At 41.2% G+C, this 17,851-nt stretch overlaps 1 protein-coding gene and 1 long non-coding RNA gene across 2 annotated transcripts; one reads left to right on the top strand and one right to left on the bottom strand.

Moving 5' to 3' along the window:
* Positions 1 to 99: 99 nt before the first annotated feature.
* On the bottom strand, positions 100 to 1,359 carry LOC133729687 (caffeoylshikimate esterase). The gene has a single exon (XM_062157252.1). The coding sequence runs from the start codon at positions 1,115 to 1,117 to the stop codon at positions 167 to 169; it is 951 nt and encodes a 316-aa protein (XP_062013236.1). The 5' UTR covers positions 1,118 to 1,359; the 3' UTR covers positions 100 to 166.
* Positions 1,360 to 7,637: 6,278 nt separating this feature from the next.
* LOC133729685 (uncharacterized) lies at positions 7,638 to 9,087 on the top strand. Its single transcript, XR_009856462.1, has 2 exons — positions 7,638 to 7,901; positions 8,608 to 9,087. It is a non-coding gene; the product is annotated as an uncharacterized LOC133729685 (long non-coding RNA).
* The last annotated feature ends 8,764 nt before the right edge of the window (positions 9,088 to 17,851 follow it).

Raw genomic sequence — 17,851 nt, 5'->3', positions numbered from 1 at the left:
TTGATGACACAGTTCAGATAATAGGAACCAAATATTGTTTCGAATGCAAGTGTTGGTGCTTACTTGGTATACAAGTTTGGTGATTTGGGATCAATGTAGGAACAACATAATGCTTCTTATTCAGTATATTCAATCAAATACAATTTCAGACTTGTACCAATTTGAATCAATTTCTTGCTCTGCACCTCTGATCCAACCAAGCCAGAATGTCGCCGCGAACAGTTTCGACATTCTCATCAGTCTCCCCAAACAACAAGGAATGCATCATCCCGTCGTAAATCTTGATCGTCTTGTCCTCACTCTTTGCTTCTTCATATAAAGCTCTGCTCACATTAGGATCAGTCACCACGTCGGCGCTGCCGTGTAGCACAAGAAACGGCAGGCTGACATCACACAGTCTCCGGCTCACATGGTCTGTAACTCTCAGCAGCTCCAGAACTGTACCCAATCTGGGCCTCCCTCTGTACCTTGAGGGATTCATGTCCGCAATTACCTTTTTGTCCTCGACCTTGACCGATTTGACCATCAAGTCCCCGGTGGGCACAACCGCCAATGTGGGGAGAAACTTGGCGAGGAACGTCAGGATCTGAGGGATCGGCCACTTCGGCTTGACGGCGTCGGCGATTTTGCACATCGGCGCCACCAGAATCGCGCCGTCGAAGGCTTCGGGATCGGCGAAGTGGATGAGAAGACAGATCGCGCCGCCCATGGACTCGCCGTAGAGGAAGGACGGTAGGGTTTCGTATTGGGGGTTTTGCCTGACGAAACTGAAGAAGAAGCGGCAGTCTTGGACGATGAGATCGACGTTCGGGACGAAGGCTCGGAGGCCGTGGGAGCGGCCGTGGGATTCGAGGTCGAGAGCGAAGCAGGCGAAGCCGTTCTGGGCGAGGAAGATGGCGGTGGCCTGAAAAGTCCAGCTGATGTCGTTGCCGTAGCCGTGGACCATGAAGATGAGGCCACGTGGAGGAGAGACGAGGGGAAGCCATTGGCGGGTGAAGAGCCTGAGGCCTCTGGGAGAGGTGAAGTAGGATTTGGAGGATTTGATCCCCTGCTGATCGTAGTAGTCTTGCTCCGGTGTGGTGCCCCAGTAGTGAGGCCAGTGTTGCTCCTCCTTCATTTTGGGAAGAAGATGATGGCTTTTTGGATTTTTTTTGCTTTGTGGGTGTGTTGGTTTAAACAACTCGGTTCAACCAGGTTCCTGACTCGGTTGACTCTGTTTTTTTTTGTTTTTTGTTTTTTTAATATTTTTTTATTTAATATTTATATTTTATCATTTTTCAGTATTGAGATGAATGGAAGCTTGTTGCATAGGGTACTAGACAGTAGACAGTGTTTTTTTTTTCTCTTTACAAAAGGATGTAAAGATATGAGCTTTTTAGGGCTTTAGCAAAATGTTGAGCGGATGTGGAGCATGGAACATGTTGATGAGTTGAGGAGAAGACTATGTAGGGTTGGGTTTTAGGTCGCCGGCTCGCCGCACGGCTAGGGAGGGTAGAGTGATAGTGGAGCTGAAAGTGGTACGTGCAGGTTGCACTATGCTTGTGAAACACATGCTGCTTTTGGTGTTTTTATATATGTTCTTTGTTGAAGGATATTGACACTTAGTGTGCCTAGTCAAACTAGGATAAGTTCTATAGTTGTAATAGGAGAGGTTTCCTACTCCAAGTTAGAATAGGAATCCTTGTACTCTTAGATTATGCACTTTGTAATCCCTATATATAGGGCTCCTATTCTCTATAATGAAATACAGTTCTCTCATCAATCTCTCTCAATACCAATATACTTAAACACGTTATCAGCACGAGCCCTAACCTTGAGATCAAAAATCCAAAACCAGAAAATTCTTCAACATCACCTTTTCACCGTTGCACCTAGCCCGTGCTAGACTAGCCGCTGCTGCCCACCTGCACGCTGCCCCTGCAGCCCTTACACACCCGTGTGCCGCCTACTGCCCCTGCAGCATCGCCGCACGCCTGCTGCCCCTGCAGCACAACAGGACGCTCGTTCCTGTGCAGATCAGTCTGCTTGCAAGCCCCGAAAAGTCTTGATAGGGACCTCAGATCAAAATGCTTCCTTCATCAAAGTTGTTCGTCTCTGTCTCTTCTATCTGACCTCCAAATTTCAGCCTTATCAGAGTTGTTTTGAGACTTGTAGACCAATCGAAGTGAAAGCTGTTCATAGGCAGCTGCTGCCACCTTCAAGCATCACTGCAGCAGCTCCTAGCCCACGCTAGCCTCATCTGCGTGCCTGCCCCTGCAGCGCCTACGCGCCCCTGCGCACGCATCTGTCGGCTAGCTTCTCGGCTTACCTCGGCCAGACCTTTATCGGTCACACAGCAGGGATTGAAAAATTGTTTGCAATCCCCGAACCAGGATCGATAGCACGCCTACAATCCTACACGCCTGCATCAACACGCGCGTGTATTGAGAATTTCAAATTATGAAATTCATGAGTAAGTTTTCACTAGTAAGTTGTTCCCATTTTTGAAATTTAAATTTATTTTTATTTTTCCGGGGACTTACAAAATCCTTTCTTCTACATCCCACCTTTCTGTAACGTGGGTTCGATTTGCTAAAAGCGGAATCATGGGGATTCACGCTACATACGAACTAAGAGTGTTCGTAATCTTCGGACTAAGAGCGTCCGTGAGCATCGATTTTTACGAACTAAGAGCGTTCGTAGGCTACGGACTAAGAGCGTTCGTAAGCATAAAAATCTGACCATATAAGCGTCATTGGTTTCAATCCATATCCAAAAATTTGGAAACTATCAACAAAGACAGTGGTTATTACTCTTTCTCACTAGGCGTACTCAAGAGTAATTGTGATGTCTAGGAAAGGTTTGAACTGAGAGAACGGTCTTAAAAGTGAGCAACGCTCCACCAAAATCTCGCCTTACCTTACCTGGTCACAACCAAATTGGAATTACCAAACGGATTGAGTAATTACTACTTGTCTAAAGCTTGGTTATCCTTTTTGGATTAAATTTAGAAACTTTGACGTAATCATTGGCTTTCATTAAAATAAAGTGTCGTTTTTGATTCGAACTTTATTCATTCAAGTATGTTTCCCGGAGAGCTAGAATGCCTCGTGGATAGTGCTACTACGCACACCATACTTCGAAATAGGTAGTTATTTCTTGAGATGACGCCTACTCGATCTTCAGTGACTACGATGGCAGGGTCATCTAAATTGATTCATGGTCAAGGACCAGCTCAATTCTTGTTGCCACATGGCACAACCATTAATGTCACTGAAGCTCTCTATGCTCCTAGGGCAGGAAGAACCCTATTGAGCTTCAAAGATATAAGAGCCAATAGTTTTCATGCGGAAACGCATTGTGAGAATGGACAAGAGTTCCTTTGCATCACCTCTAATGACTACGGACATAAACGAGTCTTAGAGAAACTTATGTGTCGCTCTAGTGAGTTGTATGCAACCACTATTCGAGTCATTGAATCCAACCATGTCATGAGAGATGATTTATGGGATTCCGACACATATAGGCTTTGGCACGACCGTTTGGGACACCCAGGTCGTGACATGATGATCCGTATATTAAAGACTTCACACGGACATCCCTTTTTCAGAACGAAAAGAAGTAAAACTCGGTTTTTGGACACCGAATGAGCCCCTGCGCCTCACGGCGCCGTTCACCCCCAAATCCGGCCATCCTTGGCCGGCGCCGCCTTCCCCCTGCGGCCTCAGGGTGGCATTGACGCCACCAAGGCTCCTTTGTCTCCAACTTTTACTTCTAAAGTCACTTGTGATTTTGTGGCTCAACCAAAATCCTCATTGGTTGCTTCTAAAGCCCATCATTCGTTCTGCAAAGCCTGCTCTTTAGCAAAGTTAGGATCGAGACCATCCTATGCAAAGGACACCAAAGAAAATATACCATTCTTGCACAGAATCCAAGGTGATATTTGTGGACCTATTCAACCATCATGCGGACCATTTCGATATTTTATGGTATTGGTTGATGCATCGACACGCTGGTCACATGTCATGCTATTGTCCACAAGGAATGCTGCATTTGCTAAACTCCTAGCACAAATAATTAAGTTAAGGGCTCACCACCCTGATCATCCTATTAAGTCTATAAGATTAGACAATGCTGGAGAGTTTACATCAAAGACTTTTGATGATTATTGCATGTCCATTGGGATTGATGTTGAACATCCTGTTCCTCATGTTCACACCCAAAATGGTCTCGCAGAAGCCGCCATTAAACGACTACAAATGGTCGCTAGGGCATTGGTAATGCGCACCAATCTCCTTATTTCTGCTTGGGGCTATGCAATATTGCATGCAACTGTGCTTATTCGTCTGAGGCCCACTGCCACTCAACCCTTCTCTGCGTCCCAGATGGTTACTGGGTATGAGCCTGATGTCTCACACTTACGCATATTTGGGTGTGCAGCTTATGTGCCTATTGCGCCTCCACAGCGCACCAAAATGGGTCCTCAACGACGATTAGGCATTTATGTTGGATATGATTCTCCAACGATTATCCGCTACATAGAACCCTTGACAGGCGATCTCTTTACCGCTAGATTTTCGGATTGTCACTTCGATGAGACGGTCTTCCCGTCGTTAGGGGGAGATAAGAACATCAATGTTCAACAGGAACGACAGGAATTGTCGTGGTCTGTCCCCACTCTGTCTCATCTTGATCCCCGAACCGCACAGTCCGAAATTGAAGTGCGGAGAATTCTTGATCTTCAGAACGTAGCAGAATCGATGCCTGATGCGTTTTCTGATATCGCTAAAGTGACGAGATCACACATACCTGCTGCAAACGTGCCTGCAAGGATTGAATTCCCTAAAAGTAGAGGACATGACGCCAACTCAAGAATGCATGAGCATGGCGCCAACGTCCCATCTCTCAATGATGGTGACGTTATGGCTAGGCCTACGGCTCCTGCCAGGAAGCGCGGGAGGCTCAAAGGTTCGATGGATTCTCGCCCAAGAAAGAAAGCGAGTTTGACACAAAATAATCCATTAATCATCGATGTGAATAATCCATCTCATGAGAATATTCCGGATTATGGTTATGTCCAAGAGACATCATTGGGGGACGCTCCAATGTCAGAACCAACTCCAGAGAATAGAGAGATCTCCATAAATTACACTAGTGTACATGAGATGATGGATAGAAATTCTATGGCGATTGATGATGCATTTGCATATCATATTGCAAAAGGAATTATAGAATATGATGATATCGAACCTCGCTCTGTTGAAGAATGTCAATGAAGAGCAGATTGGCCTAAATGGAAAGATGCGATCCAGGTTGAATTGGATTCACTAACAAAGAGACAGGTATTTGGGCCTGTAACGCAGACACCCCCAAGTGTAAAGCCTGTTGGCCATAAATGGGTCTTTGTTAGAAAACGTAATGAGAAAAATGAGGTGGTAAGATATAAAGCCCGCCTTGTGGCGCAAGGTTTCTCACAACGCCCTGGAATCGACTACGAGGAGACATATTCTCCCGTAATGGACGTTATAACGTTCCGCTACCTTGTCAGTTTGGTAGTTTCCGAAAAACTTGACATGCAGCTTATGGATGTGGTTACAGCATATCTATATGGGGATCTAGATTCAGAGATATATATGAAGGTTCCAGATGGACTTCAATTACCCAAATCAAGTGGCTCTAAACCACGGAGCGCGTTTTCAATAAGGTTAAAACGCTCACTATATGGATTAAAACAATCCGGACGGATGTGGTATAACCGTCTAAGTGACTACTTGATTGGGAAGGAATATATTAACAACGAAATATGCCCATGCGTGTTCATTAAGAGAACAAGTTCCGGATTTGCAATCGTAGCAGTTTATGTCGATGACATGAACCTAATTGGAACTCTAGATGAGTTGAAGGAAACTGCTAAATACTTGAAATCCGAATTTGAGATGAAAGATCTTGGGAAAACACGGTTTTGTCTCGGTTTAGAACTCGAGCACCGTAGTGATGGGATTTTGATCCATCAGTCTGCATATACTCAGAAGGTCCTAAGGCGCTTTAATGAAGATAAAGCGAAGCCTGCGAGTACTCCCATGATCGGCCGTAGTCTTGAGCCCGGAAAAGATCCGTTTCGTCCAAGGGATGAGGACGAAGAACCATTAGAGGCCGAAGTGCCCTATTTAAGTGCAATAGGCGCATTATTGTACTTAGCTCAATGCACAAGACCGGATATCTCATTCGCAGTGAACTTGTTAGCTCGACATAGCTCTGCGCCAACACGCCGCCATTGGATTGGTGTAAAGACCATCTTTCGATACCTAAGAGGTACGATTGATATGGGCCTATTCTATCCCTACAGAGAGAAAAGGAATGACGGAAAGTTGGGATCGGACCCCAAAAGGCAAAACGCCCCCGTCCATGGAATGGCCGCCGGTCATGTTGTCGCCGCCGGCGCCACCGCCGCTTATGGTGGCCGGCGTCCTCCTATCTCTCTCCATCAAAACGACAATGATGTCCTGATGGGTTTTGCTGATGCAGGGTACCTCTCTGACCCTCACAAAGGTCGCTCCCAAACAGGTTATGTCTTTACCATGGGAAGCACTGCGATATCTTGGAGGTCTACAAAACAGACCCTTGTTGCTACTTCCTCAAATCATGCAGAGATTATTGCTCTACATGAAGCTGTACGTGAATGTGTATGGCTAAGGTCTGTAATTCGACACATTCAAGGAAGTTGTGGTTTGAAATCTACCACGGATGAACCTACATGCATTTATGAGGATAATGGAGCTTGTATTGAACAAATGAAGTTAGGTTTCATCAAAGGCGACAACACCAAGCATATATCGCCTAAGTTCTTTTATAATCAGCAACAACAATCACTTCTAAAGATTGAAGTAAACCAAATCCGATCAGAGGATAATGTAGCGGACTTATTCACTAAGTCGTTACCTAAATCCACCTTCGAGAAACATGTGAAGAGTATCGGATTAAGAAGGTTATCCGAACTCCCATGATTGTAGCAATCAGGGGGAGATATCGACATCAGGGGGAGTTACTCAGTCTCGAAGGATCAAGGACGTGTTGCACTCTTTTCTCCTCCTCGAGTTCATTTTTATCCCACAGGGTTTTTCACTCGAGCAAGGTTTTTAATGAGGCAACGGCTGAAGCGTCGCCACCAAGTTTGAGCGGCACAAGGGGGAGTGTTGAAGGATATTGACACTTAGTGTGCCTAGTCAAACTAGGATAAGTTCTATAGTTGTAATAGGAGAGGTTTCCTACTCCAAGTTAGAATAGGAATCCTTGTACTCTTAGATTATGCACTTTGTAATCCCTATATATAGGGCTCCTATTCTCTATAATGAAATACAGTTCTCTCATCAATCTCTCTCAATACCAATATACTTAAACATTCTTAACTTTCTTTTGGGGTCAGTTTGATTACAATGTTGCTTAGCAGTGAAGTCTGAGAATCTCAGGCTTGTTGTAAATCATTATGGCTATATCATGTAAATAGATATAGGGTAAATCATTATGTTGTTATAGGCTTACCCTTTCCATGTTTTATGGATGACTTTAGGAATCCTTGTTTTATGGAGGACTTTAGGGGTCCTTGTTTTATGGAGGACTTTAGGCTACATGTTCCTTATCTTCCACTATATGTAGTCCATTTCTCATCCATGTTATGAGGAGAAAAACAGAAAATACTACACTTATTATCTGCATCTAAACTCTCTCTCTCTCAAGTTCTTAGAAGCAAAGCTCTCTCCATTTTCTGAAACACTTTCTATGTTAGTTTTACAACACGTTATCAGCACGAATAGCTCTAGGATTCGGATTGCAGATTGACAAGAGAAGAGGTGAATAACTCTTGGGTTGCAGAGAAGAGGTAGTTCATCATTCAATCAACATCAGTCTACAAGCTCTACAACCAAGTAGGTTTTTCCAAACAAAAACCAATTTCGCTGTTTCATTTTACCTTCTGATGTCTGTGTTCCAGTATTTATTTAAAATAGTAATTCAACTCCAAAATTCACCAAATTTTGTATGCTGGAGTCCTTATATGTTTAGTACATCTCTGTAAATTTTCATATTTTTCTGGGTAGTTTTGCTTAGTGTTTCAGTTCGTTTTTTGACTGTTGTTCAGTAGGAACTGCAGTCACAGTTTATGACTTTTGTTGAAGCATCTAGTTTAATTTAATCCTCTATGAGAGACACTTATTTCTCTTGCATTATAATTGGCATGATTGAAAAAAAAGGGAAAGAAAGAGGAAAATCAATAGCTTTTAATTTAGCTATCAATTCATGTATATTGTGACGAATATCTATATATACTTGTTTGGACTTTGTGATAATGATACATCTTTCCTTCATTATTTATTATGATAATGTTTTGTGGTGTTACCTGCTCATATTAAATTTAAATATTTTACCCGCTTAAATTCTTTGCATTAGAATATATATGTGCGGAATGCAGGTACTTAACGAACCGGAAGTTCACACACATAAACATTGAACCAAAATTTCATACATAAATATTGAACCAGAAGTTCACATATAGTATCGAACCTGTAGTTTTGACAACACTGAAATATTATGAATCTTTCCAAGTAGGCTCACCCAATTCGATGTGATGTCTAGGCAAGATACAATGAGGCTGTGTACTTAAGAGAGCCTCGCTCCACCCAAACCTCATACTCTTACCTGGTCGTATTTAATTGGAGTTACCAAAAGGGTTGAGTAATAACTTTTCATTCCTTGGCAGACCAGCTTGAGCCCAGCAGGCCCACTCTCCCTCTGCGGGACCTAGCAGCCCAGCAGGCCTCACACACCATTTAAATTACGCATGAAAGGCCGGGTCACAAGCCCGCAGACTAAGCCCGATAGGCTTCACTATCAAGCCCATTCCTTTGGTCCAGCAGAATCAAATAAAAGGAAAAATGATTTGATTCTACTGAGATTTGAACCCAGACAATGTACATGTCATTATGGCTATTGCAAATAAATTCACCATATTTCATATGTGTAATTAATTGCCAGAAGCATTTATTCACATAATTGTGTGACAATTAATATGTTATATTACTAGCATGCAATTAATATCTCAATTGATTTGTGATTTCCATTTATTCAATTTGTGAGATATTATTTCAATTTGCTCTATTCAATATTATTGTGTTACTTGTCTAAATTTTCGCACTAGAATATATGTGTAGAAAATGCAGGTACCTAATGAACTAGAAGTTCTAAATGAACCAGTAGTTCATACACATATCGAACTTGTAGTTTCGATAATGCCATTTAAGAAACTTGAAGTTTCCTTCATAAATTCACCACACATGATAAAACCAGTAGATTTTACATGTTTAATCCGATTTTTCATACCATGTTATAGAACCTGAAGTTCCTATTAGTTGCTTATGGACGATATTACCCAAAGCACTAAGATTATTTGTTCCTTTCCTGTAAGAAATACCAAATCTCAACAAACTTGACTTTGTTTCTTTGGAGGTTTCCGGAAGAAACTATCTAAAGTGGTTCAAGATGTGATAATTCATCTAACTGCAAAGAAGATGAGATCAACAATCAATGCTAACAATGTCGTCATTGAGGCTTTTAATATGAGTGCCATAATTTTCAAAGGAAACATATGGAGAAAACACTCCAAGTTGAGTATCCGATGAAGAGGATACACAGATTCTTTGGGTCGCTCTAGAAGAGCACTTTCACCATCAAATGACCATTTTCTTGCTTGAAGCAAGACATGATTGGCAGAACGAAATTAGCCCATATGACCGTCTGCCACTTGGCCAAAGCCCAAGAGGCCATGTAATCAGGCTCCACGTGGCCAAGGCCCACGTGGTAGGAACCATGATGCCATAACTCAGCAAGCCCGAGTTGAAAGGAACACTGGTCCGGCCCGTTGCCACCAGAATCGATCAGCATGATCTTTGTTATCAATGTGGAGGAATTGACTGCTGGTTCCGCACCTGTTGTGCGATAGCCTAAGCAGTAGATGAGTATTACGCCAGTCGCAGAACTCGAAATACCAACTTTATTAAAGGGTCATTTTCTATCGATTCCACACTAGAGATCATGGATTTTCAGGCAGTTACTGAACATACCGAGGATTAGAACTCGAAGACATGGGTATAATTGGCCCCTTGTGCCATATCTATTTCATCTTAATGAATGAAACATCTTCGGATTTTTGTGATTTATGTTTTCAATTATTTTGGATTATAGAAATGTGGTTATGTTCGAATATATTTAATTCAATAAACTTATTCATACATGTGATCCATTGAATTAAATAAATGAATAGGCATATTCTGTGGGGAAGTTTGTTGTCCGGTTAAAAGTGCTATTACGCACACCATACTCCGAGATCGGAGATATGTTTCAAACTTATTGCCCATGCATACCTCTGTGACAACCATATCAGGCCAATCCAACCTGATAGAGGGCTATGGCAAAGCCCACTTTATGTTGTCCAATGGTACTGAATTTACCATTAATGAGGCCTTATATTCTCCACGTTCCAGAAGAACGTTATTGAGTATTAAGGATATTCGAACCAACATTTATCACGTTGAAACCCCTAAGAAAAATGAGTGTAATATCTTTGCATAACCTCTGAATGTGCGGCCAGAAGCGTATATTGGAGAAATTGAAATTTGTTAGCCAGAAGCTAACCAATTCGAGCAACTACTTGCTATGGCATGACCATTTGGGACACCCAGGTCAAAGTATGATGCACCGTATCCTCAACTTATCACACGGGCATCCCCTTCTGAATAAGGGTCCTGTGTTTAGTAACACATTACGCCAAACTTGCTCGTTAGGAATGTTAAACTCTAGACCATCATGTGCAAAGACTAGTATATACACACACCATTTTTCTGCACAGAATGCAAGGAAAATTTGTGGACCTTTCCAACCACCATGCGGACAATTTAAATATTTCATGGTTGTGGTTGATGTATCGACAAAGTGATCACATGTTACACTATTGTCCACAAGAAAATGCTGCTTTTGCTAAACTCTCGCCCAGATCATGAAATTGTGGATCACCACTCGGATTATCCCATAAAGTCCATAAGACCTGATAATGCCGGAGAGTTTACAGATTGTCACTTTGATGAGACAGTCTTCCAGCCGTTAGGGGGAGATAAGAACGTTACCGTTCCTGATGAACGACGTGAATTGACGTGGAATGTCCCCACTATGTCTCATCTCGATCCCCGAACCGCACAATGCGATAGTGAAGTGCGGAGAATTCTAGATCTACAAAGTGTAGCCCAAAATATGCCAGACGCTTTCTCTGATCTAGCTAAAGTGACGAAATCACATATACCTGCTGCAAATGTGCCTGCAAGAATAGATGTCCCTATAGGACGCGTTGTCCCGGATGGACGAGGTACGACCATGGCGGCTAACCAGTCACATGTCCCTGCCCAGAAGCGAGGTAGACCACTAGGTTCGAAGGATTCCTATCCCCGGAAGAGGGTAAAACCAGCACAAACGAATCCACTAGACATCGCGATCTCAACTGATCCATCTCACGAGATAATTCCAGATTATGGGTCCGTCCTAGAAAAGACAACGTTGGGGGACGCTCCAACGTTTGAACCCACTCTCGAGAATAGAGAAATCTCGATAAATTATGCATGATTAAGTGAGATTTGGAATCGAAATGAGATTATCATCGATGATATATTTGTATTCGCGGTAGCTACCGAAATTATAACTAGCGATGACATCGAACCTCGCTCCGTTGATAATGTCAACGTAGAGACGACTGGCCAAAATGGAAAGAAGCAATCCAGGTCAAATTAGATTCCTTGACAAAGAGAAAGGTGTTTTGGACCTGTTGTTCCTACACCTCCCCATGTTAAACCTGTAGAATTTAAATGGGTATTTATAAGGAAGCGTAATGAGAAAAATGAGATTGTGATACACAAAGCTCGTCTAGTGGCGCAAGAATTTTCTCAACGCCCTGTGATTGATTACGAGGACGCGTATTCTCCCGTAATGAACGTCATAACGTTCCACTACCTTATCAATTTGGTAGTTTCCGAAAAACTGAATATGCAGCTTATGAATGTGGTCATAACTTATCTCTAGGGGGATCATAATACAGAAATATACCTGAAAGTTCCTGAAGAACTTAATATACCCGATGCAAATAGTTCTAGACCACGGAACACGCTCTCCATTAGTTTTGAGGCGTTCACTTTATGGATTGAAACAATCCAGACGGAGGTGGTATAACCGTCTAAGTGAATATTTAATCAGGATGGGATATGTGAATAATAAACTATGCCCATGCGTGTTTATTAAGGAAACAAGTTCCTAGTTTAGAATTGTGGCGGTCTATGTCAATGACATGAATTTGATCGATACTCCTGAAGAGATCAAGGAAACCGCAAAGCACCTGAAGTTGGAATTTGAGATGAAAGGCCTTGGGAGAACAAATTATTGTCTCGACCTGGAGCCCGAGCACAGTGCAGATGAAATTTTGGTCCATCAACCAAATTACATCCAGAAGATGTTAAGATGCTTTAATGAGGATAAAAGCAAGCACACCCATGGTCGTCTGAAGTCTAGAGAGAACCGTATCGTCCTGCAGATGATAACGAAGAGATATTGGTACCAGAAGTCTCATATCTAAGTGCAATAGGCGCATTATTGTACTTGGCTCAATGCCCTAGATAGGACATCTCATTCGATGTGAACTTGTTAGCTAGATATAGCTCTGCGCCAACACGCCGCCACTGGAATGGCATGAAAGACATTTTCCCGCTACCTTAGAGGTACAACGGATATGGGCTTATTCTATCCCTACGCATCAAGGAATGGATCAAACCCCCTTGATCCTCAGAATGATGCTCGCCTTGTTGGATATGCTGATATAGACTATCTATCAGACCCGCACAAGGCACGTTCCCAAACTGGTTATGTCTTTACCATTGGGAATACTGCAATTTCTTGGAGGTCTACGAAATAGACACTTGTTGCTACCTCTTCGAATCATGCTGAGATACTAGCTCTTCAAGAAGCAGTATGTGAATGTACATGGCTAAGAGCCGTTACAAAGCATGTTCGAAGCACATGTGGACTGCATTCCACCACTGATGAACCAACCATTATCTACGAGGATAATGCTGCTTACATAGAGCAGATGAAGACGGGTTTCATCAAAGGAGACAACACCAAACATATTGCACCGAAGTTCTTCTTCAATCAGCAACAACAGGAGCATCAGAAGATTGAAGTCAAGCAGATTCGATCTGAAGATAATCGTGCAGACCTCTTTACCAAGTCACTACCAAAGTCTACATTCCAGAAGCATGTTCAAGGTATTGGTCTACGTAAACTATCTGAATTACCTAACATGTAATTTTCAGGGGGAGTCGAAATCAGGGGGAGTATCCCGAAGCATATACACTTGACCATCGTGTACTCTTTTCGTCCTTCGTCCAGGGTTATTTTGTCCCACTGGGTTTTGTTACCTGGCAAGGTTTTAACGAGGCACATCTTTAGAATGGTCACCCCACTTATACTACATCCTGAAGATGCTTTGATTTGACATATATGCATTTGCTCATCTTTTCCCTTCGACCACGGGTTTCTCCCACTGGGTTTACCGGGCAAGGTTTTGGTGTAGCAAATCTAAATGCATCCCTCTCGTAGACATACTACCTACTTATGATGCTAATAAGAAGACTCCACTTATCTCCGAAGCTGTGATATTACTACTCCACACTCATACGCGTTGTGCTCTTTTTCTCCTTCGACCAAGGTTGTTTTTTTTCCCACAGGGTTTTTATTACTTGGCAAGGTTTTTGATGAGACAACTTAGAAGCGCACAACCCATGCAACACTATTGACATGAAATATCCAAGGGGGAGTGTTGTAAATCATTATGGCTATATCATGTAAATAGATATAGGGTAAATCATTATGTTGTTATAGGCTTACCCTTTCCATGTTTTATGGATGACTTTAGGAATCCTTGTTTTATGGAGGACTTTAGGGGTCCTTGTTTTATGGAGGACTTTAGGCTACATGTTCCCTATCTTCCACTATATGTAGTCCATTTCTCATCCATGTTATGAGGAGAAAAACAGAAAATACTACACTTATTATCTGCATCTAAACTCTCTCTCTCTCAAGTTCTTAGAAGCAAAGCTCTCTCCATTTTCTGAAACACTTTCTATGTTAGTTTTACAACAAGGCTCTCTTTATTCTATTTTCAAGGTCTTTAATTAATAGGTTGTATACTTGTATTGTTATTTTCAGAACCGAGTCTAGTACTGTTGAGATTTAGTTTTCTTTAGTGAAACTGAAATGTAATTAAGGAGGAGGAGTGTAAGGTCATGACTGGGAGAGTGGCAACCGCAAGGGAATAGTTAGCAAGAAACTGAGCTCGAAGTCTTAGGGGTGAGTTATATAAACCGAATTCAATAGTGACGAATAAATTCCATGATTAGGATGGCAAATCGCATATAGGAAGTTTGCTTTCAGATGAACATGGTAGCCAAGTTTTTCCTTATCTATCGTAAGTCTTTTCTATCATAGCACTCGGCAGTAGTGGGGAATGGAAACTGCTAGATTCTAAACTACATTATCTTGAAAATTTGGTTGGTCAAATATAACTGGTACAAGTTTTTCATCATTTTCTCCCTGTACCAATATGAGTAAAGAGCAAAAGTTAGAAAGAAAATCAACTACTAATTAAAAGGGTTCCTGGGGTGATAATTTCCTCTTTTTCCGCAAGAATATGCGACTCTTGATTACAGAAATAAACAAACAGAGAACTATTGGAGTTGATTTGGAACAAGGAAGTGGGAAGAAGAAAGAAAAAGTAAAGAAAAAGCATACTGTTCAAAGGAGTGCCTCTGAAAAATCAGGAGTCGATATCTTATTGGAGGAAGTCTGATAGTGGATCCATTGGGCACTAAGGAAACAAGGGTAGTATTAAAAGGGAAAAGGGGCACATTAAGAAGAAACATGTAATTACTACCCTAAGAAGAGGAGCACACTTTCGCAGTGTGGTCAGATTCTCCAATGTGTCTGGCTTATCCAACTAATTTGAGTAATGATGCCAATGTTAGGCAGGTCAATAGGCTTATCTATTTCTTCTTTTGAACTTGTGCTCAGGGTCTTGGTAAGAGCTTTGAAAAGTTCTCATACGGTCAAAATTATCAGAAGCCACTATTAGGTAATCCTAGACAGACCGTTGATTTAGAAACTGGAAACCGAGCAGCTCAAAACTGGTGTGGCCTCTACTATCTGCAGAAGATCCTCTTCTTGAATCACTCTGGAAACAGATTTAAACTACCAAACATACTATATGCAATAAGAGAAAAGTATAACCACTGTTCATTTTAAATCTACAGATCGATTAGTTGCATATGTACAGGTTCAGTTCATTAATAACTAATGTTTCAGAGAATTCTTGGTGCCAATCGCGCCATCATAATCACAAAGCACAAGGGAAACACTTCAAGTAGAAGCCCTGGATCATCACGATGCATGATGATAACTCTCAGACCAACCAACAATAAAAGGTAGTGGAAGAGCTTGTTCATTTTTGATTTTTTTGTAAATCTAATTTCATAGAATCAAGTACATAATTTAGACAAAATTGTATGTGGTAGGCAAGAATGACATGCGCTGTGGGAGAGGGCCATCAGAACTAAAATCTGGTCAATGCTGAACTTCATGCACAGTATTTCCATGATAATAATGTGTCCTTTTGTGCTCCATTATGCTCTGATATATCACCTCTAAAAAGAAGAATAGCAAGTCTCCCATTTGTCTTTTTGTAGGGTGCACTGAAAAATGAAGCCAACATTAAATTTTAGATAATGGCTTAAGCACGATTTGTTTTTGCTGGTTCAACTTCAACATATGGTTGCTTATGGTTAAGATATACCACGTAGGGATAATGTGGATATTATAAATCCAAATCTACCCCTTCCTCCCTTCTAAAATGTAGTTAGCTGGGTTCTGGAAGAGCAATGACATGGAATATGGATAATCATCTTATAGGGATATCAACGGCCCTTGGTGCTTGCTGACATCGATTTTTATAGGTCAAAAAGATTCTGAACAATTTGATTTTTCCTTTTCTCCCTCCAACCAATAAGATTTCTTCTCCATAAGCTGGTACAGAAGGCAATAGATGAGGGTTATAATACTTGGTTTCAATGTTGCTAGCATATTAGTCAAAAAGATTCTAATCACTTGATATTTGTTTTTGAATTATCTCATGTTCTTTTTGCTTGAGCAAGAAAACTTTGTGCATCTGATGCTGGGTTCTCAAAACCAATAGCCTCTACAATGCCTACATTCTACAGATCCGTATAGTAATGTCCAAGGCTAGCTTGCATTATCCTAGACTCCTAGTCATGGGAGGTGGAAAGAACTCCTAGACACCCTTTAATTTGCAATATATAGTTACTAGTTTATCATATGTGTATCTGGCTGGTTTACCATCGAGGAAGCTAGACCAGTTAAGTCCAACTGAATCTGTCTCTTATTTATTTTGACTGTATTTTCTCGGGATTTAGAAGCCTAATGTTTGTGTTGTCTTCTGAATGCTCTATATATGTAAAAGAAAGTATGTGTAAGTTTTCTAAAGCAACCTATCCTCTCTATGTCACATGGGGATTTAGTGGGTGAAATTAGACACAAACTTTCTTAATTTGTATAGTTAATGTTAATCTGTAGCTATTATTAGCAATTAATGCGCTTTATCTCAATTCTGATCAGGTCTCTGATCTTTATCACTCGTTACCTAACAGGGTTACAATACATGGGAAGCTCGAGACTTTCAGGACTCGGTGAAAAAGGCTACACTAAGTATGAGTAATTTCTCATTAATTTATGGAAACTTCTCCTTCACTGTGCATATTGGTTGCAGAACTGTATTTAAGCACTGGTTGCATATTGGGATCCACAAATATATACTATATGTGCAGTCACACACACACATACATATGAATTGAATGTTTATGAGGTAAATCCTAACTAATGAGCAAATTATACACTAACTTGCACTTCTCTTTCTCTGCATTGACTAAAATCCCGCTTAGTGGAAATGAAACACACAGAAAGTGATGAAGAAAAATAGTTTCTTAAGGCAGTAGGTGGACATGATCTATTGGCTAGTAAAAAATAAATTGGAGTCAGATGTCTGAGGCAAATTCCTCACTGATCGAGGATATACATATATCTTCTAGTGCTGAAGAGATGATGTGTAGGTGGCACTGGGAGGAATGCTTTTAGGTACTGCTTTACATTAATCTTCAGTCTTAAACATCTAGAACTGTACTTAGGTGAACTCTGCAAATTGCTAATTTGAGTTAGAAAATTGTTGTATATCTGGTCTAAAGTGTATTACATTGGGATTTAACAAATCTAACTTACAATTAACAGATCATCTCCATTTCATTTTCAACTAAAAACAGTTGGAATCCAAGTCATTGTTCAACCATCAACTTAATTGGTTTATTCTTTCATTCCCTTCATGACCGCTTTGCTTCTTCAGATTCAAGAGTCATTACGCACAAGGTTCGCCACAAAAATCCATCTTTCTACTTTGTGATGATGAGATTCTTAAGAGCATGTTGCCTTTTTCTGTTTATTTATATGACACCACCAATTTGGAATATATACCACGTTGTCTTTTCCACTATGTTATATTGACTAGCAAGAACATTGTCTCTCTTATATGCACCAAGAGATTGCCACGAGCTGTGTTCTCGACATTTATCCCTTTCTTTCAATCATGATATTGTACCCTTTAGGTCGTTATTAGACTCTGTAATAGTAGCTTCAAGCCTTCAACATCAAAATGATGTACCTTAGTTAA

The sequence above is a fragment of the Rosa rugosa genome, chromosome 2 (assembly GCF_958449725.1).
Source record: "Rosa rugosa chromosome 2, drRosRugo1.1, whole genome shotgun sequence".
Taxonomy (NCBI): Eukaryota; Viridiplantae; Streptophyta; class Magnoliopsida; order Rosales; family Rosaceae; genus Rosa; species Rosa rugosa.
This window is presented reverse-complemented; position numbering and strand designations above follow the sequence as displayed.